At 40.4% G+C, this 26362-nt stretch overlaps 1 protein-coding gene across 11 annotated transcripts in view; it reads left to right on the forward strand.

Moving 5' to 3' along the window:
* The window catches only part of LOC123878801 (dynactin subunit 1), a 40821-nt gene extending 22621 nt beyond the window's left edge, over positions 1–18200 (forward strand). For 9 of the 11 annotated variants that reach the window (XM_045926126.1, XM_045926133.1, XM_045926125.1 and 6 more), the window contains 19 exons: positions 793–996; positions 1283–1367; positions 1833–1938; positions 2379–2541; positions 3032–3201; positions 3509–3649; positions 4102–4287; positions 4995–5126; positions 6088–6210; positions 6732–6871; positions 7925–8046; positions 9051–9089; positions 10505–10537; positions 13831–13915; positions 14736–14898; positions 15298–15417; positions 16261–16371; positions 17054–17154; positions 18055–18200. In XM_045926126.1, the coding sequence (XP_045782082.1) occupies positions 793–996; positions 1283–1367; positions 1833–1938; positions 2379–2541; positions 3032–3201; positions 3509–3649; positions 4102–4287; positions 4995–5126; positions 6088–6210; positions 6732–6871; positions 7925–8046; positions 9051–9089; positions 10505–10537; positions 13831–13915; positions 14736–14898; positions 15298–15417; positions 16261–16371; positions 17054–17154; positions 18055–18136 (2306 nt within the window). In that variant the 3' untranslated portion in view covers positions 18137–18200. The remainder of the gene's footprint in view (positions 1–792; positions 997–1282; positions 1368–1832; positions 1939–2378; positions 2542–3031; positions 3202–3508; positions 3650–4101; positions 4288–4994; positions 5127–6087; positions 6211–6731; positions 6872–7924; positions 8047–9050; positions 9090–10504; positions 10538–13830; positions 13916–14735; positions 14899–15297; positions 15418–16260; positions 16372–17053; positions 17155–18054) is intronic. The other 2 variants (XM_045926129.1, XM_045926130.1) reach the window with 2 other exon arrangements.
* Positions 18201–26362: the final 8162 nt, after the last annotated feature.

The raw sequence follows: 26362 nt of genomic DNA on the forward strand, positions 1-26362 counted from the left end.
GGGTTAAATTTTGAAAAATCCTTTCTTAGTAGATCTCTACATCATAATAGCTATCTGCATGCCAAATTCAACCCGATCCGTCCAGTAGTTTGAGCTGTGCATTGATAGATCAAACAGTCACTCTTGAGTCTACTTGAGTGAAATTGCACTTGTCTATCCGTCCATCTGTCAGAGCTTTATAACTTCTGAATTACTGTGTGCCTAGTGGGAGATTTTTAACCTATTTGATCGCGTAAAAGTTAACTGCGTTTTGTATGGAATTGAAACAGCGCCATCTTCTTGTCACTAGATGGCGCTGTTAACTTTTACGCGATCGAATAGGTTAAAAATCTCCCACTAGGCACACTGAACGTAATTACTTCAAGATCCATACTAATATTATAAATGCGAAAGTGTGTCTGTGTGTCTGTCTGCTATCTTTTCACGGCCCAAAAGTTTAACTGATTCTGACGAAATTCGGTACAGGGTTAGCTTATATCCCGGGGACGGACATAGGCTACTTTTTATCCCGGAAAATCAAAGCGTTCCCGCGGGATTCCTAAAGACCCATCCGCTCAACCGATTTGTATGAAATTTTGTACCGAAGTAGCTTGTATCCGTGTTATTGACTTAGATAACTTTTTATCCCCGAAAACCAAACACTTCCCATGAGATCTTCAAAAACCTACATCCATGCGGATGAAGTCGCGGGCATCCTCTAGTTAAACATAATATGTAAACTGATGGCCGAATATTGCATTAAAAATATAAAACATATATATATTTCTGTCAATTTACATTTCCTTTCATCAGGTTCACCAGCACCCACCGAAGAAGTGAACCCAGAAACTGGTGCTCGATCCTCACCTCCTGCTGAACTTGGCTCCCTGGTGCAGCAGTCCAGGGCTTCCACTCGCTCCATCGACCTTCAACTTCGGGCCTTGGAGCTGGCGCAGGCTCGAGCGAGGGCAGACATGCTGGCTGCCTGCTTGCCTGACCACTTCATGGCTCCCAACGGTCAGTACTCCACAGCTGGACTATCCTCACCAGCAGAACTGCTTCTATCCGCTCAATCGATCTTCAAGTTTGGGTTTGGAGCTAGTACTGGCTGCCCAGGTCAACAATCCAGGGTTTTCAGTCACTCTTCGACCGAAAACCCTGGACTTGCGGTTTCGGGTTTTTTCTTTTTATAAAGAGAAATCTAATATTAGTAGAACTAGATAGTCTTAGGACTGTAAAGATTTTTGAAATGAACAACAAATGTTAAAAATATAGTTATTGTTAAAAGTTTTTTTGATTCCAGGTGATCATGACGCAATCATGTTTATTCTGCTTCTGCAACGTTTGAACACTAAGGCTGAAATCATATTGGGACAAATTCGAGAAAAGTAAGTTTTCACCTGTTTCACAATAAATGCGCGATAAATCATAGAATAAAATTAACCGGCCAAGTGCAAGAGTCATTTGCCGGGTATTTTGCACGATAAATCAAAAACTATTATGCATAAAAATAAATAAAAATCTGTTTTAGAATATACAGGTAAAGCCCTTTCATATGATACCCCACTTGGTACAGTTACCTTTACTTTGAAAATTGAAAATACAGTTATATTTGTTCATTTACACATTTTTTTTTGCAATGTAACCACAAATTCACGGTTTTCGGACTTTTTCCTTTACTTGTGCTATAAGACCTACCTACCTGCCTTTCATGACTCTAGGTCAACGGGAAGTGCCCTATAGGTTTTCTTGACAGACAGACAGACAACAAAGTGATCCTATAAGGGTTCCATTTTTCTTTTTGAGGTACAGAACCCTAATCCGATCTCCAGTAATATGTAACGGCATTTAAGGTTCCCTGCCGTGAACGTGTGGGACAAGGAGTCCATCATGAAGACTCACACCGCAGTGCAGTACAGCTTCCGCTGCCAACTGGAGTACCAACTGCAGATGATACAGGTAAGTGCAAAGTAGAGAGTGCGGGTCCTCTCCGTTTGGCCGGAACGGCCAAGCGGGGGTACGGGCCTCGAGGCCTGGTATGGCCACCTTACCCGGGTGAGGCGCAGGGCAACTTTGCACCCTGGTGGCGATCTTTTAGCCGGGATTTCACCGCCTAGGGCCCGTCATCCTGGCTTATGGCCCTAGTGGGCTCTAATGCCAATGCGATGCCAAGTGTCGCTACTAGATGGCGTTAACGGTCGCTTCAGTACTGATTGGAACATACGTATCTCGAATTTTGGCACTGGTAGCAAAGCGAAGCGTGGCCTAGCGGTCAGGGCATTGGCCGCAAATCCCAGAAAACGTAGGTTCGAATCCTGCCAGTCCCGCAATTAAAAAAAAAATATTTAGAAAGTCTATAGAAATGTCAAATGACGTCATATTTACTTTTGTGTCCCTAGTGCATGGTGTGTATGTGGAGTGGAGCCCTCGAGACCTGTACCCCGGAGCTGTTGCTGCGTGCAGCATCAGCGCTGCCCGATGCGGCACAGCAGGAGCGTGCCTTGGACGCGGCGGCGCAACTCCTGAAGACCAACGAGCTGGATGAGAACTGCTCTCTTGACGGTAAGTGACCCCATGGTCATGTCAGCTCCATCCTCTATAAGTCTATATCAATAACCTTTTCGCGAATGTCGGGGTGAAGCCTTACAAATGCCTAGTTCTATAGTTCGCGGCAGGTTGAGATGGCGATCGGAGTATGAGGTTCTCGTTCCCTTCCTGATTGCCATTTCAACCTGTCACGTAGTATTTTTTTTTTTATTATTCACAATAGGTAAGCGCTTGACCATAATCACACCTGATGGAAAGTGATGATGTGGTCTAAGATGGGACGCGTTTTCCTAGCTAGAAGGTGCCTATTCACTCTTGTTTTAAAGATACCCGGATTGTAATTGGTAGGAAACACAGATCTCGGAAGAATATTCCAAACCTTAGCCATGCGTATGAAAAATGAAGACGCAAAACGTTTTCCGGAATACTTCGTATATTCCCAGAATACTTCTATAGGGTCATTGAACCATCTTGATAAGATTGTAATGGTATCATAACCCATCAGGCATGGAGCGTTGCTGGTCGTACCTGTCCGCCATGTGGTCCGCGCTGAGTATGGGCGCGGTGGAGGGCGCGGGGTGCGCGCGGGAAGTGCTGCTGCACGCATGCGCGGCCATCGACGCCTTGTCGCGCGCGCTCTCGGCGGACGCGTCCGCTCTCTCGCACGCTACACAGGTAACTTGCTGACACAACATCCCTGGCGCAGTACTCCTTGGCTAATCCTCTACTTGTCTGTGAAAGTCTCGTCAAAACAAGTCCAGCCGTTCAGAAGATTAGCCCGTTCAAACACACAGACAGACAAAAATTTTAAAACCGTGTGATTCAGTTATGGCACAGTTCAAATAACCATATGAGCTTAATATGAGGCAGTTATTTCGAAATTACGCACAGACACTTCAATTTTATTTATTAGTATAGATATAGATACCCTTATATATTTTTTTTAATTTTAAAGCCTGTAATATTTTTTTTTAATTTTAAGCAATCGGATCAACCTCACGAATTGAACCAACTTCACGAAGCCATTCAGACAAGTTGCTCGTCGCTGCAACAGCAGCTGAAGGGCGTCCGAAGACGACTACCCCCCGGCGTGCAACTACACGCGTTACCCATCGATATGCAGGTGATATTGAACTCTATTACATAGGGATATAAGGTCTATTTTACTTTGACTGTGTGTATGCAGGTGTAATAATACTCTATTACAAAGAGACAAGGTCCATTTTACTCTGACAGTGTTATTTACATATAGAAAAGTTGCTCATCGCTGCAGGAGCAACTGAAAACCGTGCGAAGATGGCTACCTCCAATATGCAGGTGATACTTAACTGTATTACAAGGAGAGAAGGTTCATTTTACTCTGATGGTGTAATATTGCATACAAGTTGCTGAAAAGCGTGCGAAGACGTTTGCTCCGTGCGACTACATGCGTAACCCAGTAATATGCAAGTGATACTGCACTCTATTACAAGGAGATAAGGTCCATTTTTCCCTCACCAAAAGGTCTCAATTTGTTGTCGATTAAATATCAAAGAGATATGAAAATATAGTTCTTGAACTCGGTCTTGTTTTCAGTTGGTGGAACGTCTCCGCGGAGACAGTGCCATAGCATTATGGCGCGCCGCCCGCGCCACGTCTCTGGCGGCTCGTGCGGCCTGCGCGTGCGCCGCCACGGCTGGCGAGAGGGGCGAGGGCGCGCCCCTCCCGCTGCAGGCCCTCGCCGCTATATGGAGTGCTGCCATCGACAAGACTTACCAACAGGTCAGCACTGATGGAAATATCTATTGACCTTTATGAGACTGTCGGATAAAATTCGCGCTCGCTACGCTCGTAGCTGAGCTCTAGTATAATATTCAAAAATTTGTCTTCAGAAATTATACGAAGTCGCGGGCATCGGCTAGCATAACATACTGCCAAAAAAGTATCTGACCCCAGCCGTTTAGGCTGTGCGTTGATACATCAGACAGTCAGTCAGGACAAAACTTGCGACTCCTACGCTCCGCTTCAGGAAGGTCCAAAAATTATTTGTGGGAATGGGTATAATCTTTTACAACAAAATTTCTCAATTAATTTTGGACTTGCCTTTACACAAGTTTAAAAAATCTATTAAAACTATGCTCCTGAGAAAAGCATATTATACAATTGAAGATTATGTAAATGGTAAAAGAGCGTGGGTTTGACCTGCAGCTCGCTCTAGCAATGCGCGGAACTTCAATCACTTGTATAAATATCATAATATTGTAAATCAAATCTTTGAAAAGAGCAACCGCCGAGTTTCTTGCTGGTTCTTCTCGGTAGGAAAGGTATTCCGAACCAGTGGTAGATGCTCTTGACGATTCAAAAGTACTTGTAAAAGTCTAATTGAATAAAAATATTTTGAATTAGAAAAAATCTTTTTATATATTATGTCATAGATTTGTGTATTGAGTTTACCATATCATCAGGTTACATACTAGTGTTGTCTCCAGGATGACCACGGCGCGGTAAAGACAATCAAACACGCGCTATCCACGGTCGCCTCCGATGTCAACAAACTGGCTGTCTTCACGCAAGACAAAGAGTATGACGTCATGTCCTTAACCAACGTCGCTAGCGAAAAGGTGAGTGTTGTCTTATGGTACATGTAAGTATTCCTATTAGCTATTATTTAATTTCAGAACATCTAAAATCTATATTATTAAAACAATGAACCTAAAACTGAAAACCTTAAAAAATATAATATAATAACTAAAATAAATTATTAAAAGAAGTCCCTTTAGGCAAGGTTCCAAAGATACTGGCAGCGTTTCCCCTTTGGATGGCTAGACTAATTCTTTGTCCGAGGTAACTGCCAGCTCTTCGGTCTCCTGTGATGTTTATTAACCCTTTTGATATTTCCCTAAAAAGCCTTATAGCTAGGACTCCACGGACAAAGGGTCTCGACACCTAATGGGACAAATCATATTGGGAGCCTAGACCCCTATTTACAATCTTTAGCTTATACGTGGGATATCATTACAGTGGGTCAAAGATCTTACGGCAAGTCGCCAAAATCGGAACTAACGCCATCTTCTATCCCATGGTCGTAAAATACATGGTAAATGTGTCAATATGCGTAAAAACTTACAAATTCATCATACGGAACTTCTTCACGCGATTTCAACTCGCACTTGTCCCGTTTTTAGGGTTCCTCAAAAGGAAAAACGGAACCCTTATAGGATCACTTTGTTGTCTGTCTATCTGTCCGTCTCTCGTGTCTGTCAAGAAAACCTATAGGGTACTTCCCGTCGACCTATAATCATGAAAGACAGGTAGGTAGGTCTTATAGCACAAGTAAAGGAAAAAATCTGAAAACCGTGAATTTGTGATTACATCACAAAAAAAAGATATAGTGTGTTTTAATTTTCAAAGTTAACTATACCAAGTGGGGTATCATATGAAAGGGCTTAACCTGTAAAACAGATTTTCATTTATTTTTATGCATAATAGTTTTTGATTTATCGTGCAAAATGTACGGAACCCTCGGTGCGCGAGTCGGACTCGCACTTGTCCGGTTTTTAGTGATACTTTTGTTACTTGCAGCCCATACCACCAATAGTGGTGCGCGCTCAGCTGGTGAAAAAGCAGCTGGAAGAAACGAAGACCCTCACTATACGGCTAGAGAACAAGGAAGCAGATATCAAGGAACTGAGGAAACTACTCAAGGTACAACCACAGTATAAGATTTTTTTATATATTTTTTTTTATATTAAAAAAAAACACTCCAATAAGGCAGAGCACGCCCGCCAGCTAACACCAACACAGACGAAGTCCACACACTAATTTGTAAATTAGTGTGAAGGAAGTTTTATCTTCTGTCTTAAAAAGCTGTGATAGCCTAGTGGTAAGAACGTCCGCCTACTAATCGGAGGTCGGGGGTTCGATCCCGGGCACGCACCACTAACTTTTCAGTTATGTACGTTTTAAGCAATTAAATATCACTTGCTTTAACGGTGAAGGAAAACATCGCGAGGAAACCTGCATGCCTGAGAGTTCTCCCTGTTCTCAAAGGTGTGTGAAGTCTGCCAACCCGCATTGGGCCAGCGTGGCAGACTATGGCCTAAACCCTTCTCATTCTGAGAGGAGACCCGTACTCAGTAGTGGGGCGGAAATGGGTTGATCATGATGATGATGAAGTTTTATCACTAGAATTTTAATCTATGTATGTTTATCTTATGTATTGTCAGGCTAAACAAGAGGAATTATCAGAGATGCAAATTCGACGGGAACTGGGTGAGAAAAAGTTGTCTGCTACGGTGCGGGACTCGGAACTACGGTCGCAGACACTACAGAGGCGGCTGGACGACGCGCTCAACCAACTGAAGAGGTATGGGGGTCTTTTTAGAGTTCCGTATCTTAAAAGGAATAACGGAACCCTTATAGGATCCGTTTTTCCTTCGCCGTGGTCCGAGCCTCACAGGAGACGCCCTTAGGACGTTGCCCCTGACCTCTTCAATATTTTTTCGAGCCCTAGGGCTCATCCCAGGTGGAGCTCCGCGCTCGCCAACCCATCAGGTGACACTGTAGCGGCCAGTATCGCCAGTCCTGGCAGGGTCGCCATGAAAAAATTTTTTTTTTTGTTGGATTAAAAGATGGAGGACTGCGTTGTGGTAGACGTCTTTATTCTGTGGAGCCTTAAGATCGACTCTTAAGGGACTAAACAGTAATTATCTCGAAATCTTACGTTCTATTGTTTAATTGATATTTCTTAATCTAACCTACATAAATTGTGCATCACCTTTTGTTTAATTTAACGTATAAGCAACCTACATATTACAGGGCCTATACAGCATAGTCAATCCGAAACAACACACTTATAGGATCATTTGTTGTCTGTCTGTCCGTCGTGTCTGTCAAGAAAACGTATAGGGTACCTCCCGATGACTTAGAATCATGAAATTTGGCAGACAGGTAGGTCTTATAGCTTATAGCACAAGTTTAGGGATAAATCTGAAAACCGTGATTTGTGGTTACATCACAGAAAAAAAAATGAAAATGTGTTTCAATTTTCAAAGTAAGATAACTATACCAAGTAGGGTATCATATGAAAGAGCTTTACCTGTACATTCTAAAACAGTAATTCTAACACACTTAAACAGTAAATCACACTATCACACGAAAGTTTGTGTGTATGTGTGTGTGTATATATAAATTTGTTACTCCTTCACGCAAAAACTACTAGACGAATTTGGCTGATATTTGGAATGGAGATAGATAATATCCTGGATTAGCACATGGGCTACTTTATCCCGGAAAATCAAAGAGTTCCCGCGAGATTTCGAAAAACCTAAATCCACTCGACTGAAGCCGCGGGCATCTTCTAGTAGTAAGTAATTCTTTTAATATTAGTTTGATGATATACCGACGTGTTATGTTGTAGAAAAGAGAAAGAGTTCGAGGAGACAATGGACCATCTCCAACAAGATATAGACTCGTTGGAGAGTGAGCGAGGCGCACTCAGAGATAAGCTGAAACTGTACGCCAAGAGAGGCACTCACCATGGTAAGTTCAACAAATTCATTATCTTCATCCAATTTCTCTCTCTCGTCTGGCTTTTACAATGATTAGCCAATGTCAAGTTTGTAGTTATTTGTAACAAGTTAGCTAAATTATACAAGTATGGACCCCGTCTGTGCCGGCGCTCGCCGACATACGCACGGCACCCCCTTAGAGCGCTTTCCAGTCAGTTTTAACAAAAAAAACACTCCAAAAAGTGCCAAAAAGTCACAACACGCGCGCCAGCAAACGCCACCACAGACGAAGTCCTCATCCAATTTTGCTTTTATAAATCGGTATCAGTTATTCGTTCAACAAGGTAGCATGTTCGTTTTTAACCCGCGACCCAAAAAGAGGGGTGTTATAAGTTTGACGTGTGTATCTGTCTGTGGCATCGTAGCTCCTATACTAATGAACCGATTTTAATTTAGTTTTTTTTGTTTGGAATGTGGCTTGATCGAGTGTTCTTAGCTATCATCCAAGGAAATCTGTTCAGCCGTTTGAAAGTTATCAGCTCTTTTCTAGTTACTGTAACCTTCACTTGTGGGGGGTGTTATAAATTAATTTACACTTGTTATTGTAAGTGCCTTATCCGTTCGCGATTCTAAGTTAGAATCCTGAGTGTAGTGAGGGATTCAAAAGCTTTGACATACACATGGCCACGTGAAAACAAAATCAACGCTCAGGATACAAAATAACGCCCTCGAGCAACAAAATATCACATTGGCCCCTTGTAACATAAACAACTTCTCTGAGTAAGCAAAAACGATTTTCGCTCATTGATTTTAGGCAGTAAAGGTGCCCTTTTTCAGCTAGTCAGGAAAACTGTAAAACCGACTGTGGTTTTTGTGGCACTGAATGTAATTAAAATGCCCTGTACATTCTATAGGTTTAATAAATGCTACCGTGATTTTTTGGAATTGTGATTGTAGATAATAATAAATTAAAATAAAACTATATATACATATATATAAAATAAATTATATGCAATAATGTATGTGTGTGTGCAGCGATGACGTCACCGGCCGCAGCGCGCGACGCGTACATACGTAAGCTCTTCGTATACGTGTTCTAACTGCATGGTTGTCGTATCACTTACTATCCTAATATACTATTCAATACATAATAAATGATTAATCTTTAATCAATTTTTAGGGTTCCGTATCTCAAAAGGAAAAACGGAACCCTTATAGGATCACTTTGTTGTCTGTCTGTCTGTCCGTCCGTCGTGTCTGCCAAGAAAATCTATAGGGTACTTCCCGTTGACCTAGAATTATGAAATTTGGCAGGTAGGTAGGTCTTATAGCACAAGTACAGGAATAAATCTGAAAGCCGCGAATTTGTAGTTACATCATTAAAAAAAAAAATTAAAATGTGTTTCAATTTTCAAAGTAAGATAACTATACCAAGTGGGGTATCATATGAAAGGGCTTTACTTGTACATTCTAAAACAGATTTTTATTTATTTTTATGTACAATAGTTTTCGATTTATCGTGCAAAATGTTGGAAAGAATACCCGAGTACGGGACTCAGTGCGCGAGTCTAACTCGCACTTGGACGGTTTTTGGTTTTGTTTCAAGAATAACAGCTGTTTTAGGTGGTTTTTAAAAGCTTAGTTTTTGTTTTCTGCATTTTATCATACTTAGGTAGTCGATTGCGGAGCAACGTACTTTCTATTTCCTCAAAAATGTTTTATAAACATTTTTTAAGAAGGTGCAAGCCGCGTGGCCCATTCTTATGGCGCAACGCAAGTCTGCAGAATGTATTTTTTTTATCTTTATTTTTTTTAATTATTCGGTTGGCGAATATGCCTATATAATAATAATATTTTTTTTTTGAAAGCAGCTTACGACTTGTTTTTTTTACAAATTACTAATTATTAATTATCTATTTCATTAAATTTTTATTTGTATAGCTATACAATAGTGAAATCTAAATCTAAATTAAAAATCTAGCTAATATCATAATAAAATAATAGGAACATTAATAATTTACGTTAAGTAGGTGACAAATATTAAAAGTTAAAAAAAACCTGTGGCGGGATATTTTTGACTATTAAACGACCGCTTGTGGCCGTCTAGACACTTCTTTATCTCATTGTACTAAGCCATTAAAATAATTCAGGATTTTGTCTACAAAACCGACCTATATATATTAAGGTGGATGCGACGGGCCTGCCCGCGAAATTCAAATTTAATTTGGTTTTTCGCAATTTGTAAACTAATACGACAAAGTAGGCTTATGGTATTTTGCTTGCGACAATGGCAGTATCATCCTCACAGGTTTATACAAAAATCTTTACTTGAAAGGGTCCAGTTTAAGAAATTAATTCTAGTATCGACTAATTTGTGAGAATAGTCGATACTAGAATACGTCGTCGTATTAGAAAAACCAAATTAAATTTGAATTTCGCGGGCAGGCCCGTCTCATGCCCCTTAATTAACTGCGTTTGCGTTTGTTTAGCGGTGGTGACAGCGACGCCGCCGCCTGCGCCGCGTAAGCTATACAATAGTCAATGTTGCATCCATTTTGGTTCAGCATGTTTGTGTTTTACGATTATTTTGCAGTCGTGTTCTATTATTTCTATATTATCTTCTAGGCAAGCGCGTTTTAACCTAGACTTTAGCATAATGATCTTCTTAGGCGAGCGTGTACAACCTTCATCATGTTCATCTTCTTTTTGACGTGACAACGTCTTATAATTCGATAGAGCCGGCTGCACGCACGAAAAAACATGACTCATGCGGCGTTACCTCGCTCTGAGGCGTTCCATGTAAGACTTGAAGTGCAAGCGAGAGCGCGGAACGAGCGACAAAGAAGCATAATCGGCCTTTGTTGTCACGTTCAACTATCGTCAGTAAACCGACTTTACAGATAACCAATTTTTTTTTTAACGCTGGGAAATGCTTTTACGCATCCCACCCGGAAGCAGGGCAGATACCACGCTGCTTGCGGGGAGAGAAGGGGGTACGTGGGACTCACTGGCAGACCAGAATACCCACTAAAACAGCGGAGCCGTCTGCGTGACGTGACGCCATGACGAGGAGACACAGGAACGCAGTTTGCATACTGCTGTGCCGTCTCACTGACACTACCACATTTTGACGTGACAACGTCTTATAATTCGATAGAGCCGGCTGCGCGCACGAAAAAACATGCCTCATGCGGCGTTACCTCGCTCTGAGGCGTTCCATGTAAGGCTTGAAGTGCAAGCGAGAGCGCGGAACGAGCGACAAAGAAGCATAATCGGCCTTTGTTGTCACGTTCAACTATCGTCAGTAAACCGACTTTACAGACAACCAATTTTTGTTTAACGCTGGGAAATGCTTTTACGCATCCCACCCGGGAGCAGGGCAGATACCACGCTGCTTGCGGGGAGAGAAGGGGATACGTGGGACTCACTGGCAGACCAGAATACCCACTAAAACAGCGGAGCCGTCTGCGTGTCGTGACGCCATGACGGGGAGACAGGAACGCAGTTTGCATACCTACTGTGCCGTCTCACTGACACTACTACATTTTTTTTTTAATTATTTAAACAGAGTTTCTCTGATATATGTCAGACACTACCACATTACTGGACATCCCTATGGGATATCATGTTCATCTTCTAGACAAACGCGTTCCAACCTAGGCTTTATCATAATGATCTTCTAGGCGAGAGCGTTGAAACCTAGATTTCATCATGTTGATGTTCTAGGCACGCGCGTAACGATCTAGACATTATCATTGCTTCTCATCAGCTATGATATTCGCCAAGCGTTCGTCTAGACCGATTGACGTTCTCCACACTTGAATACTACGCAAACGTTTAACTCGAAAGTCCTCCTTTACTTTTTTTTAATAAAGAATATTAGCCATGCTAATCATGACTAATACTCCCCTTTCCCCTCCAACTAAGCGTAAAGCTTGTGCCAGGAGTGGGTACGACAATAGTGCATCGGGTGGGGTTTGAACCGCCGACCTTTCGGAATTCAGTCCCCTCCTCAACCTTTGAGCCATTGAGGCTCTATTACTTACACTTTACACTAAGGCTATAGAGCGCACTTAGACTTTGCTTAGACTTAAGATACTGTTAAAACGAGACAGCGCTATACTGCTGATATAAAGCTGTCTCGTTTTAACTGAAGCTTAAATCTGTGCAAAGTCAAAGTACGCTGTATGGATCTCAGCCTAAGATGAAAGCAAACTTAGGATTATGGAAGGGGTCTGCTAAATGCTTTTTAAAGTATTAAATCTATTAATTTTTTTGCCCTTAATTTAAATACGTATTTGATTGTAATAAAATAATAAAGGTTAAAAATTGTTAATTTATTATTTTCGCGCTTTCAAACAATCAGTTCCTTCTACCTCATCCATGTTGCGCAGTGTTGCCACTTTTTAACCCCCGACCCAAAAAGAGAGGTGTTATAAGTTTGACGTGTGTATCTGTGTATCTGTCTGTGGCATCGTAGCTCCTAAACTATTGAACCGATTTTAATTTAGTTTTTTTTTTGTTTGAAAGGTGGCTTGATCGAGAGTGTTCTTAGCTATAATCCAAGGAAATCGGTGGAGCCGTTTAAAAGTTATCAGCTCTTTTCTAGTTACTGTAACCTTCACTTGTCGGGTTTGTAAATTTTTAATTTACACTTGTAGAGATTTTGCTTTATTTTAGGCAGAAACGACTATTGTTTGGTACGGCTTAGGATGTTTTTATGTTAAAAGGAGTTTAGGGTAATATATAAAAAAGAATTCTGCTTCCTGGGATCCACACCCACTGCACGCCGCTGGGTCTGCCATTAGAAAGAAAGAAAGAAAGAAAAACTGTTTATTTGGTACCAACAATAACTTAAAATAAATAAAATATAAAATGGGACGCGAGGTGTGTGGTGCCAAAATGGACTCCACTCAGCATTTGCTGCGCCTGTGTCGGGAACGCAGGCACAGCGCTGGTCTTCCGTGAAGCCAGAAGTTTCGGACGGTAACTATAGGATGCAATATGCAAAATACAAATACAATACAAAATAAATAATGTGGTTAGTAGATATAGGGTTAGTATAATTAGCCTATATTATACCCCTACTTCGTTTCAACGCGGCATCACGCATCGTACCTGAACGCTAAATCAATTGGTGTTACGATTTTTCCAATTATTTTTTGAGAAATAACTAATTTGCTTTGTTTAACTTTTTTTTCCTAAATGTTGTTTGCATGATGGATTGTGTATATAACCCGGTTCCATTTTATACATAATGTTCTAATTTGAGTACATAACTAAAAATAATTATTAATCCATTTACTATAAATAACTTAATAACTCTTAATAAAAAAAAAAATCTAAACTAAACATTTGTCTAATATTCGAACTAATTTTACAAATAATACTAAGAATCCATACTAATATTATTAATGCGAAAGAGTGTCTGTTTGTCTGTCTGTCTGCTAGCTTTTCACGGCCCAACAGTTTTAACAGATTATGGTTTTTGGTACAGAATTAGCTTACATCCCGGGGAAGGGAAAATCAAAGAGTTCCCACGGGATCCTTAAAGGTCCATCCGTTTAACCGATTTATATGAAATTCGGTTCAGAGGTAGCTTGCGTCCCGGAAATTGACATAGGCAATTCCTTTTATCCAATTTTTATCCCGGAAAATCGAAGAGTCCCGACAGGATTTAAAAAACCGAAGTCGCAGGCATCAACTAGTGTAGTATATTTGTGTAATTTTACATTTTTACACGGCTAGCATTCCGTCTCTGTCTCCCTTGTAATGTGAGAATGAGATAACAATACAGATTGTCCGTGTGTTTTAGAAGAGACGCCGGCGAAGGTGACGCCAGGCATCATGGCTGGGGAGGTGAACGAGGCTCTGCAGCATCAGCTCAAAGTGCTTAGCTGGTGAGTAGCTTAAAGCGGCGTTTTCGCGGGTCCAGCGAGGTCCAGCAGCAAGGTTTCCGTGATAATAGAAAAAAATTACTCCTCAACACACCATTCAAATAGGTACATCGTACCTATGCCATGTTGTGTATGTATGTATGTATGTATGTACCTATGTGTTCATGAACAAATAATAATGATTAGTATTTTAAGTTTTTAGAGTAAGATAACTTTACCAAGTAGGATATGAAGGGGCTTTACCTGTACAATTACATACTAAAACAGTTTTTGACTAACATTCCCCTTTCCCCTCCAACTAAGCGTTAAGCTTGTGCTAGGAGTGGGTACGACAATAGTGCAACGGATGGGGTTTGAACCGCCGACCTTTCGGATTTCTGTCCGCTCCTATACGTGTTGAGCTATTGAGGCTTCAGGATTTATTTTTATGCATAACAGTTGTTGATTTCTCGTGCAAAATGACGGAAAAAATACCCGAGCACCCTCGGTGCGCGAGTCTGACTCTCACTTGGCTGGTTTTTATTATAATAAGAGTTTTTTTTATTTTATTCATTTTAGGTAAGCGCTTGACCACAATCACACCTGATGGAAAGTGATGATGTGGTGCGTTTACCTAGAAGGTGCATATTCGTTTTAAAGATACCCGGATTGCAATTGGTAGGAAACACAGATCGCGGAAGAGTATTCCAAACCTTAGCCATGCGTATGAAGAATGAAGACGCAAAACGTTTCGTGCGTGTAGATGGAATGTCAACGACATAAGGATGGAAACTCGCCCGACGTCTTGCGGTTCGGTGGTAAAATGGTTGTTTATTTTTGCCAGGACCGTGGAAAGGGAGCGCGTGGCGCGAGTGGCGGCGTGCGCTAAAGCGGAGCGTGCAGCGCTTCGAGCGCTGCGGCCGCTGCACCATCCAGCCGCCCCCGCCGCCAAGCATCGCCGCCAAGCCGCTGCAGCGCTGGAAGTGCAGCTAGCCAAGCTGCAGACTGTGAGTACATTCGCTACAGACCTAGCCAGGAAACATTGTAAACTAGAGGATGCCCACGGCTTCGCCCGCGTGGATTTAGTTTTTTAAAGATCCCGTGGGAACCGTTTAATTTTCCGGGATAAAATGCCTATCTCAATCACAGGGACGCAAGCTACCTTGGTACCAAATTTCATACAAATCGGTTAAGCGGATTGGTTTTTTAGGAATCCCGTGGAAACTTTTTGATTTTGGATGGGATTTATAAGAAAGGTACAGAATTACAAATGTAGCTTGCATCCTGGAAACTGACATAGACAAATTTTATCCCGAAAAATCAAAGAGTTCCTACGGGATTTTTTAAAAACCTAAATCCGCGCGGGCAGCAACTAGTTTGAAATACAATATGTTTTTGGTGTGCAGGAGTGGACGCTGTTCGTGGCCCGCTCGGGTCTGGTGAAGTTCCCAGAAGACCCCGCCAAGTACGGCAAAGCGTTGGAGCTACATAAGCAAAAGCAGCGAGAAACGCGGCACAAGTTAGAGGTACTTTAATATTGTATATCAAATCTTTGAAAAGAGCAACCGCCGAGTTTCTTGCTGGTTGTTCTCGGTAGGAAAGGCCTTCCGAACCAGTGGTAGATGCTTTTGACGATTCAAAAGAACTTGTAAAAGTCGAATTGAATAAAAATCTTTTGAATTTTGAATTTTTATACGTTCGAGACGCTGTGTGTGCTGTGTGTGCGTGTGTGTTTTGTCGCGAAATTTTTTGAAAATCCATATAATTGCGATCGATGCAGCGCAGGTTTTTATTTACAAAGCAGCGTGGCCGCAGCGCTGCCTCCGTGCGGCACTTTGCGGCAAATTTGAAGGCGCCCTTAAGAAGGGTTTACTCGCCCGCACTGGGTTAGCACGGACGCTGTGTGGGTGTGCGGGGCGTCCCCATCCCGATTGCTTACGATTTTCGGGGCAAAAATTAAAACGTGTTCTCGAAATAATTAGTTTATTTAATTAATAGATAGATTGCGCTGTCCGTTATTAACTCGCAGTGGTACACATAAAACTTCTTTTTTTTCTGTTTCTTCCTTTTGTGTTGTGTTCCTTTTCATGTTTTTGTGTGCAAGGTTTTATCTAGCTGGAAAGTCCTTGAGTGGAGACCGCGTTTAAGCAAGCGTAGTGTAGGACGCCCTCCAGCACGATGGACCGACGATATAAAGCAGCTGGCGGGAAGTGGCGCTCTTTAGGGAAGGCCTATGTCCAACAGTGGATGTCCACAGGCTGATGATGATGATGATGATGATGAAAGGTTTTATCTATCTATCTATCTAAAAGTGTTATATCTTGTACGATGGTATGGACGAGTCGCGCTTGACCGCTTCGTGTTGGCAGGAGCGGTTGTCAGCGCTGCAGGCGGAGGTGCGGAGCCTGGTGTCCATCCACAGACCCTGGCGGTGCATTGAGGCGGACTTCACCGAGTTCCCGGCGCCCGAGCTCACTGCTGTAAGTCTATCAAATTATTTTTTTGTTAATTTTGACGTGACATCGTCTTATAATTCGATAGAGCCGGCTGCACGCACGAAAAAACATGACTCATGCGGCGTTACCTCGCTCTGAGGCGTTCCAAAGGCTTGAAGTGCAAGCGAGAGCGCGGATCGAGCGACAAAGAAGCACAATCGGCCTTTGTTGTCACGTTCAACTATCGTCAGTAAACCGACTTTACAGACAACCAATTTTTTTGGTAGTTTATTATCACCTTAGCATCAAATAAGGTCTTGGACTGTAGTAATAAAATATAGCAGTAGTTTATATTTTAAAGAGAATTTCAAAAGAAAAATAAAACCGACCTCAAAAACCACAAACACTAAAAAGTAAAAAATAAATTTGGTTTCTACACGTGTAATGTGTGTATGAAGTCGAGCGAGCATAATAAAAGAAACTAGAAATTATTTTTTACTTTTTATTGTTTGTGGTTTTTGAGGTCGGTTTTATTTTTCTTTTGAATTTTTTTTTGAATTATTCTCTTTAAAATATAAACTACCACTATGTTTATGACTACAGTCCAAGACCATACTAAGACACTTTTTAACCGACTTCTAAAAAAGGAGGAGGTTCTCAATTCGTCGGAATCTTTTTTTTTTTATAAAATACTCTATTATTTATTTAATTACTTTTTTGTTTGCAGGCTTTGACTGACCGGTCTGTGGACATCGGCACCATCAAGTTTCCAGCGCCCGAGTCAATGAGCAATGATACGATCTACGTCACACCCTCGCAGCTAGCGCGGTGAGTTATGTAGTCAAAATCAAAGTCAAAGTCAACATTGCAGGCAGACTGTCCGAAAGTCTGGTGGGAGGCTTCGGCTAGTTACCATCCTATTGGCAAAGCCGTGTCGCCAAGCGATTAAGCGTTCCGGTACGATGCCGTGTAGAAACTAAAGGAGTATGGGTTTAATGAAAACTGCCATACACCTTCCAGGTTAGCCCGCTTCCATCTTAGACTGCATCATCACTTACCACTAGGGGTGAGATTGCGTTCAAGGTCTTACTTGTATCTGAACAAAAAAAATACTTCTTTGAGGCCTTAAAACCAGAGCTTTGAGTCCATGAGTGAATATATGATCTACATCACACCCTCGCAGCTAGCGCGGTGAGTTATCTAGACAAAATCAAAGTCAAAGTCAAGATTGCAGGCAGACTTCGTTGAGGCCTTAAACGAGAGACTTGAGTCCATGAGTGATACGATCTACACCAAACCCCGCAGCTAGCGCGGTGGGTTATGTAGTCAAAATCTAAGTCAAAGTCAAGATTTCAGGCAGACAATTTTGAGGCCGAAATGTATAGGAAGTTCTTCGCCTGAAGACGGGTAGCATTCTTTCTTTAAATCTGGCTTTACTCTGATTAGCCAATGTCAAGTTTGTGATATTTTCAAGTTATTGAATTTATACAAGTATGGACTCCGTCTGCGCCGGCGCCCGCCGACATACGCGCGGCGCCCCTTTAGAGCGCTTCCCAGTCAGTTCCACCACCAAAAAACACCAACTAACACAAAAACCAGCCACTCTTAACAAAAAAAAACACTCCAAACAAGCACAGCACGCGCGCCAGCAAACGCCATCGCAGACGAAGTCCGAAGACGGGTAAACCATTTTCAAAGTTTTGTTAAATATTCATTTCACTTTTACAGGTTACGTGAAATCGTATCGGATCTTAAATCGGACGAGGTTCAATTAGATCTGACGTTCGACGGGACCGTCTGCGCTGCTTGAAGAGAAGATTGTATAGAACAAAAAGAGATAGAACTAAATAAATTAATGAATAATTTGTTTACTACTTATTATAATGTACCTAAGTATATCAAAAGTGTAAATTAATAAAGAATAAATTATTAACTTTTTATTATTATGTATTTCAAAATAAATTGTAATCAAACTCATCGTGTACTTTGAGACGATTCTACGAGTTGATTCACATTGGCAGCCAATCGAAGCGAATTTCTGAAATATTTTATAGCATATTAAACTCTATGTCTTTAATGTAAAGTACAAATTTCTCGCGCAAAAAATCGCGAAAGTGCACTCGAAGTCTGACAAATTTTCTTTTGCGCGAGTTTGCGCTTTATGGTGTGGATATAAAGGTCAATATGCTATGAAAAATTTTAGAAAGTCGTTTTGATTCGTTAGTAATGTCAATCAATCCTTAACTGACCGAAGCAGAGGCTTAAACGGCGGTTTGCACAAGTTATAGATCCTTAATCTTTATCCTGCATTAACCGCCATGTTGCAACTTCAGATTAGATGACTTGTTTTGCTATCACTAGCTATACTTACTGAATATCTGATATAATCGTATCAATAAATCGTCCCCTGGAAAAGACCTTTTTAATATATTATTCACAAACGCTCACTGAAAATCTTTTTCAATCGGTCTGATACAATCGTGACGACAAATCGTCCCCTATAAAAGACCTTTTTAATATACTATTCACATATGCTCGTGTTCACGCCACTTTAGACCTTAACGCTAAAGACATATGGTCTGTGATTGGATGCGTATGGACTTGTTGTAATTATTATTATTGTACTTATTCTAATTTAACTAAAAAATATTATGAAATAAACGCTTATTTATTGCAATGTGTGTTTTATTAAGAGGGCTCTCTCCGTCACTCGCTTCATACAATCCTAGTTCCAATTTCATTTGAATATTAAGCAACCAAAGTCCATGAAATTTTGCAGACATATTCTAGAAACTAATATCTGTGTCTGTGGTGTTTTAGATGTACAGTACCTACCCCGTAGGAAATATTGTACATATTTCGTAGAGCGTTCTCTCGATGAGATCGACAAAACGTCACATGGGTATGAGTGACAGAGACAACGCTCTACGAAACCGAAATCCCTTTGTAAAGGTGAACGCACACTTATGAAACTAATTTTAGGACAGACATAGTCTACTTTTTATTCCGGAAAAGAGTTCCCGACGGGATTTTTAAAATAACTACTACATAATACATATGTATTAATAATACATACTGATGAGTGTTATTAGTGTAAGGATTCTCGTTAACTAAGTTTTGAATAAAAAGCGATGCAGCCCAAAAAAAGCCAGCTGCGAAAAAGGACAAAATGAAAAAAAAAACGTTTTTTCGTTGAATTTAGAGAAAAATCTGTCCCCTGTGGAATGAAGTCGCATCGTTCAGAATCGAACGCAGTACACGACAAAGCGGATCGCGTCCCTTTGGATTAATTTAAATACTTGACATTCCTGGCGTGCAGGGCCGCATTAGAATAGAATAGATTTTTATTTACATAAACTTTTACAATTGCTTTTGAATCGTCAAAATAAATTACCACTGGTTCGGAATGGCGTTCTTACCGAGAAGAACCAGCAAGAAACTCGGCGGTTGCTCTTTTCAATTGTTCAATTTACAATAATCTTCCATACCATATAATTGCAGCCCCGCGCATTGCTGGAGCGAGTCAAATCCATGCTTTTTACCGACTTGAAAAAAAGGAGGTTCTCAATTCGTCGGAAATCTTTTTAAACCCCTGACCCAAAAAGAGGGGTGTTACAAGTTTGACGTGTGTATCTGTGTGTTGTGTATCTGTGTATCTATCTGTGGCATCGTAGCTCTTAAACTAATGAACCGATTTTAATTTAGTTTTTTTTTGTTTGAAAGGTGGCTTGATCGAGAGTGTTCTTAGCTATAATCCAAGAAAATCGGTTCAGCCATTTGAAAGTTATCAGCTCTTTTCTAGTTACTGTAACCTTCACTTGTCGGGGGTGTTATAAATTTTTAATTTACACTTGTTTATCATTTACATAATGTTCGATTGTATAATCAGCTTTTGCCAGGAGCATACTTTTAATGGATTTTTTAAACTTTTGTAAAGGCAAGTCTAAAATTGACTGGAATTTTATTATCAAATATTATAGGTAGGTACTCATTCCCACAAATTACTCCCACTTTCCTGAGGCGGAGCGTAGGAAAGTACTACAATCATCCTAACTAAGGTACCTATAATGCGCGACAGATTGAGATGGCAACCGGGTTGGGGACGCCCCGCACACACGCACAGCCCCCGTGCTAATCCGGTGCGGGTGTAAAAGTAGCCTATGTTCATCCCCGGGATGTAAGCTAACTCTGTACATTTCATCAGAACCGGTTGAATGGTTGGGCCGTAAAAAACTAGCAGACAGACAGACAGACACATTCGCATTTATAATATAACTATGGATTTATTATAGTGGATTAAGTATGGATAATAGTAGCTTACAATACGAGGCAAGGTAAAAGGCAAACGGAGATCTGGCCGTAGACGAACATCCTGGTTGAAGAACCATCGCCAGGTTCATGAGTAGGCCAAAAGTCACTGTTTAGGGCAGTGATTGCCAACCTCCGTTAGGAGATAGCACTCGAAGAAGACGAACATATAAAAGGTCATGCGATGGGTCTGCCCGCGAAATTCAAATTTAATTTGGTTTTTCGCAATTTGTAAACTAATACGACAACTCAGGCTTATAACATTTTAATTGCGCCAATAGCAGTATCATCCTCAAAGGTTTATATAAAAATCTTTACTTGAAAGGGTCCAGTTTAAGAAATTAGTTATAGTATCGACTAATTTGTGAGTAACTCATGTCAAACTCATTATTTTGACTAATTTCTTAAACTGAACACTTTCAAGTAAAGGTTTTTATGTAATCCTGTGAAGATGATACCGCCATTGGCGGAATTAGAATGCCATAAGCTTACTTTGTCGTATTAGTTTACAAATTGCGAAAAACCAAATTAAATTTGAATTTTGCGGGCAGACCCGTCTCATCCACCACTAAAAGTGAATGTATTTTTCTCAGTCCGCCCCTGGGTTTAAGGAGACACATTATGTATAACCATTGCACCCCAAGGGTGATCTTACTATGATCGCGTGCATCGCCCAATTTGTCCAACTATAATAAAGTGTGTGCACGTGGCTAATGGCGTTTAGTAACTAATTTATCCCATGACATGTTTAAGAGGGCTCTCTCCGTCACTCGTTTCCACTCGTTTCATACAATCGTAGTTCCAATTTCATTTGAATACTAAGCAATCTAAGTCCATGAAATTTTGCAGACATATTCTAGAAACTAATATCTATGTCTGTGGTTTTCCAGATTTCTGTTAAAATACTCGGTTTCAAAGTTACGCGGTCTTAAAATTTTCATACAAATCTTGAAGCCCCTGTAATTTTAAAACTACATATTTTTAGAAAAATCTAAAACACCACAGACACAGATATTAGTTTTTAGAATATGTCTGCAAAATTTCATGGACTTTGGTTGCTTAATATTCAAATGAAATTGGAACTACGATTGTATGAAACGAGTGGAAACGAGTGACGGAGAGAGCCCTGTTAACAACTGTAAATTAAAAATTTATAACACCCCCGACAAGTGATGGTTACAGTAACTAGAAAAGAGCTGATAACTTTCAAACGGTTGAACCGATTTTCTTGGATTATAGCTAAGAACACTCTCGATCAAGCCACCTTTCAAACAAAAATAACTAAATTAAAATCGGTTCATTAGTTTATTAGCTACGATGCCACAGACAGATACACAGATACACACGTCAAACTTATAACACTCCTCGTTTTGGGTCGGTGGTTAAAAACTTAAATCCACGCGAACAAGATCGCAAACAGCATCTAAATAGATATTAAGAGGGGTCTCTCCGTCACTCGCTCCATACAAACGTAGTTAGTTCGTCTCTCATTGGAATACTAACCAATCATACTCATGGAATTTTGCAGAAACGTTCCGGGAACTAATATCTATGCCTGTAGTTTTCCAGATTTCCGTTAAAATACCTATTCGGTTTCAAAGTTACGCGGTCTTAAACATTCACATACAAATCTTTGAGCTCCTGTAATTTTAAATGCCTCACAGGCACTGATATTAGTTTTTAGAATATGTCTGCAAAATTTCATGGACTTTGGTTGCTTAATATTCAAATGAAATTGGGGCTACGGTTATATGGAGTAAGTGACGGAGAGAGCCCTTTTATAAAGACTAGCTGATGCAGATGCGTGGATTTAGGTTTATTGAAATCGCATGGGAACTCTTTCGTCTTCTGTATTAAGAAGTAGCCTTCAGTACTGGGATAAAAAACCCGGTCAAGTGCTAGTCGGGCCTCGCTTTTTTAAAGGGTTCCGTATCATATTTTGGGTGTATCAAATATTTCTTTACGAGCTAGAACATCGCAATAAACCATGAAAGAAAAACTCAAAAAATGTTCGTTTGTTTTGGTCAAAGCTTACAAACTACTTTATTAAGCACTAGCCGATGCCCGCGGCTTCGCCCGCGTGGATTTAGGTTTTTGAAATCCCGTGGGAACTCTTTGATTTCCCGGGATAAAAAGTAGCCTATGTGCTAATCCAGGATATTATCTATCTCCATTCCAAATTTCAGCCAGACCCGTTAGGTAGTTTTTGCGTGAAGGAGTAACAAACACACACACACAAACTTTCGCCTTTATAATATTAGTGTGAAGTGTTAAGTGTGATAAGTACTTAATTGAAATGCACTGCAAAAAAAGTTAGACGTGCGTGCTTAGAATCGAACCCTCTACCTCCCAATAAAGAGGTCGACTAGGCTATCAGTGCTCTTTTTAACCCCCGACCCAAAAAGAGGGGTGTTATAAGTTTGACGTGTGTATCTATAATATGTCTGTGACATCGTAGCTCCTAAACTAATGAACAGATTTTAATTTAGTTTTTTTTTTTTGAAAGGTGGCTTGATCGAGAGTGTTCTTAGCTATAATCCAAGCAAATCGGTTCAGCCGTTTGAAAGTTATCAGCTCTTTTCTAGTTACTGTAACCTTCACTTGTCGGGGGTGTTGTAAATTTTTAATTTACACATGTAATACCTATAATATTATAATTTACTAGCTGATGCCCGCGACTTCGTTCCCGTGGATGGATGTAAGTTTTTAAAAATCCCGTGGGAACTCATTGATTTTCCGGGATAAAAGTAGCTATGTGCTAATCCTGGATAATATCTATCTCCATTCCAGCCAAAATCCGTTCAGTAGTTTTTGCGTGAAGGAGTAACAAACATACACACACACACAAACTTTCACCTTTATAATATTAGTGTGATAAGTAAGTGTAGAATGTAGATTAACAGTTTTCATATCAAAACATGGTTAGCAAAAGTCCACATAGCGTTCTCAAATTTCATTATCAGCATAGTTATCGCGGAGTTCGACATCAAACGGCGAAATAATTTCATAAACCCGCCTTTGATGTTGCCGCATTAATAATAAAAACATTCAATAACATCGGCGCGCCAACAAAGCATACTGACTTGGTGTTGCCAGTTTTTAAGCATATTTTCCACTTTTTTTTTTTAAAGAATATTAGTCACTAGCTGATGCCCGCGAGTTCGTTCGCGTGGATGTTGGTTTTTTAAAATTCCCGTGGGAACTCTTTGATTTTTCGGGATAAAAAGTAGCCTAGGTGTTAATCCAGGGTCTACCTAATCTAGCCCCATTCTAAATTTCAGCTCAATCCGTCCAGCATTTTTTGCGTGAAGGAGTAACAAACATACACACACACACATACAAACTTTCTCCTTTATAATATTAGTGTGATGCTCATCATAACTAACACTCCCCTTTCCCCTCCAATTAAGCGTAAAGCTTGTGCCAGGAGTGGGTACGACAACAGTGCAACGGGAAGGTTTAGAACCGCTGGACTTTCGGAATTCAGTCCGCTCCTCAACCGTTGAGCTATCGAGGCTATTTTGGAAGCTACTTTGGTATAGTCCACGCCAAACGAATAGGTAGACCGCAAGACGCGTTGCAATAGCAGCCAATGGTCGTCTTTGAACTTAACCGCAAGTAATTGCTTCAATTAAGGTGGAAGCGACGGGCCTGCCCGCGAAATTCAAATTTAATTTGGTTTTTCGCATTTTTTAAACTATGTAATACCACAACGTAGGCTTATGGCATTTTCAATTGCGACAGTGGCAGTATCATCCTCACAGGTTTATATAAAAATCTTTACTTGAAAGGGTCCAGTTTAAGAATTTTAGAATAGAAATTAGCTCTAGTATCGACTGTAAGTCACAAATTAGCCGATACTAGAGCTAATTTCTAAACTGGACCCACTCAAGTAAAGGTTTTTATATAAACAGGTGGAGATGATACTGCCATTGTCGCAACTAGAATGCCATAAGCCTACTTTGTCGTATTAGTTTACAAATTGGGAAAAAACCAAACAAAATTTGAATTTCGGGGGCAGACCCGTCGCATCCAATATTTTTTAACCGACTTCGAAAAAAGGAGGAGGTTCTCAATTCGTCGGAATCTTTTTTTGTATACAAGGAACCAAAAGCTTAATTTCCTATAATCCGCTGAAACAGAGAAATCTGTATGGTGCAACATGCAGCATGCGATATGTACCGCCCGCCCTCCCACTGCTAAACATGTAGGAAAAGCCAGCCACCAATCAAGCACCAGCACACAAATTCCAAAAACGATAGACGCACGTTTCGCCCCGACACCGGAGCATCCTCAGGAGATGTTATATATTTTTTAGTGAAGTTTTGAATATGAATATTTTTTTTTTCTAAGTATAGCTGTAAAATAGCTTTTAACAGCGGTAGAGGTGCTATGAAGAAATACCAACAACATCCATTTTTCAATTTACTTTTTTTTAATCCAAGTACACAGACTATAAATCACGTAATTCCTCGTAAACAGCAATATTTTATACGCGGGCAACCCCAGGGGCGGCGGGTGCGGGGTGCGGGTAATTATTGCATTCCGCGGCGCTACAGCGGCAAAAATATGATTTGTTGCGGTTTGGGAGGTAGGGAGGGAAATATTTTAATGGATATGGCTTGTGGGGTCTCCAAACTTGAGGACTGGCCGGAACTAAAATCGTGTTTCTGAGTCAATTTATGATTTTTAGGGTTCCGTAATCCATACTCGAAGGGTGCCAAGCCAACGGAACCCAATTACTAAGCCAGAAGCTGTCCGTCCGTCGGTCTTTTAGCGGGCTGTATCTCGTGAACCACTGTATTGGCGTCACTCAGAAAAGCAGGTATTATTTAAATATTTTTATCGAATTATTGGAATGTCCTCTCAAACCAACACAAAAAACATCAGGTTCAATGTGTAGAGGTTATCCGAGAGTTTTAATCTAAACAAACTAATGACAAAATAAATAATTTAATTAGAGCGTGATTGCTATCACAACATCTAATTATTCAGTTCACAATCCAAATACCGAAAATATGCGATATCGCTCCGAATCTCGGAAGGAGACTGAATTAAAACCTTCGAAACACCCGTATTTATGCAAGTTCAATCTTGTCGGCCTCCTAGTAACAGATTGTATGACATCGAATGAGCCAAATATCGATTTTATCAAACTACCTGCATTAGATAAATTAATAATTTTATATTATTTTTGACAACTCAAATCAATTTTTAAAAATAACCTTACAGTTCGGCCGTCCTGAATTTAACACGTCCTCGTGTTTCTAATCAATCTTGTCATGTCAGTCGCGGGCTTCCTTGCCCTAAGTCAAATCCAAATCATGGGCTATCCTGCCCTCCGTCAAATCATTAAAACCTACCCCTGAACTGCCGAACTCTCAGTTTTAATATCAAGTCAACAATAAATCCAAACGACTAACTTCTCATTCGATGTATACAAAATCTGAACCACTTATTGCAAATTACTTTCCACTTCACAAAAGACTAAATTCTTAAAAAAAACTAAAAATTTTAATCACCAAATCAAACTCAATAAAAATTTTAATCAAATGTGGGTTGTTTACAAAAAGATACCAAAGCGAAATTAAGACAACGTGAGACACGTCCCGCTTCTGAATTATTGGCGTCACTCAGAAAAGCAGGTATTATTTAAATATTTTTATCGAATTATTGGAATGTCCTCTCAAACCAACACAAAAAACATCAGGTTCAATGTGTAGAGGTT

This window comes from Maniola jurtina, chromosome 26, assembly GCF_905333055.1.
Source record: "Maniola jurtina chromosome 26, ilManJurt1.1, whole genome shotgun sequence".
NCBI classification, from domain to species: Eukaryota; Metazoa; Arthropoda; class Insecta; order Lepidoptera; family Nymphalidae; genus Maniola; species Maniola jurtina.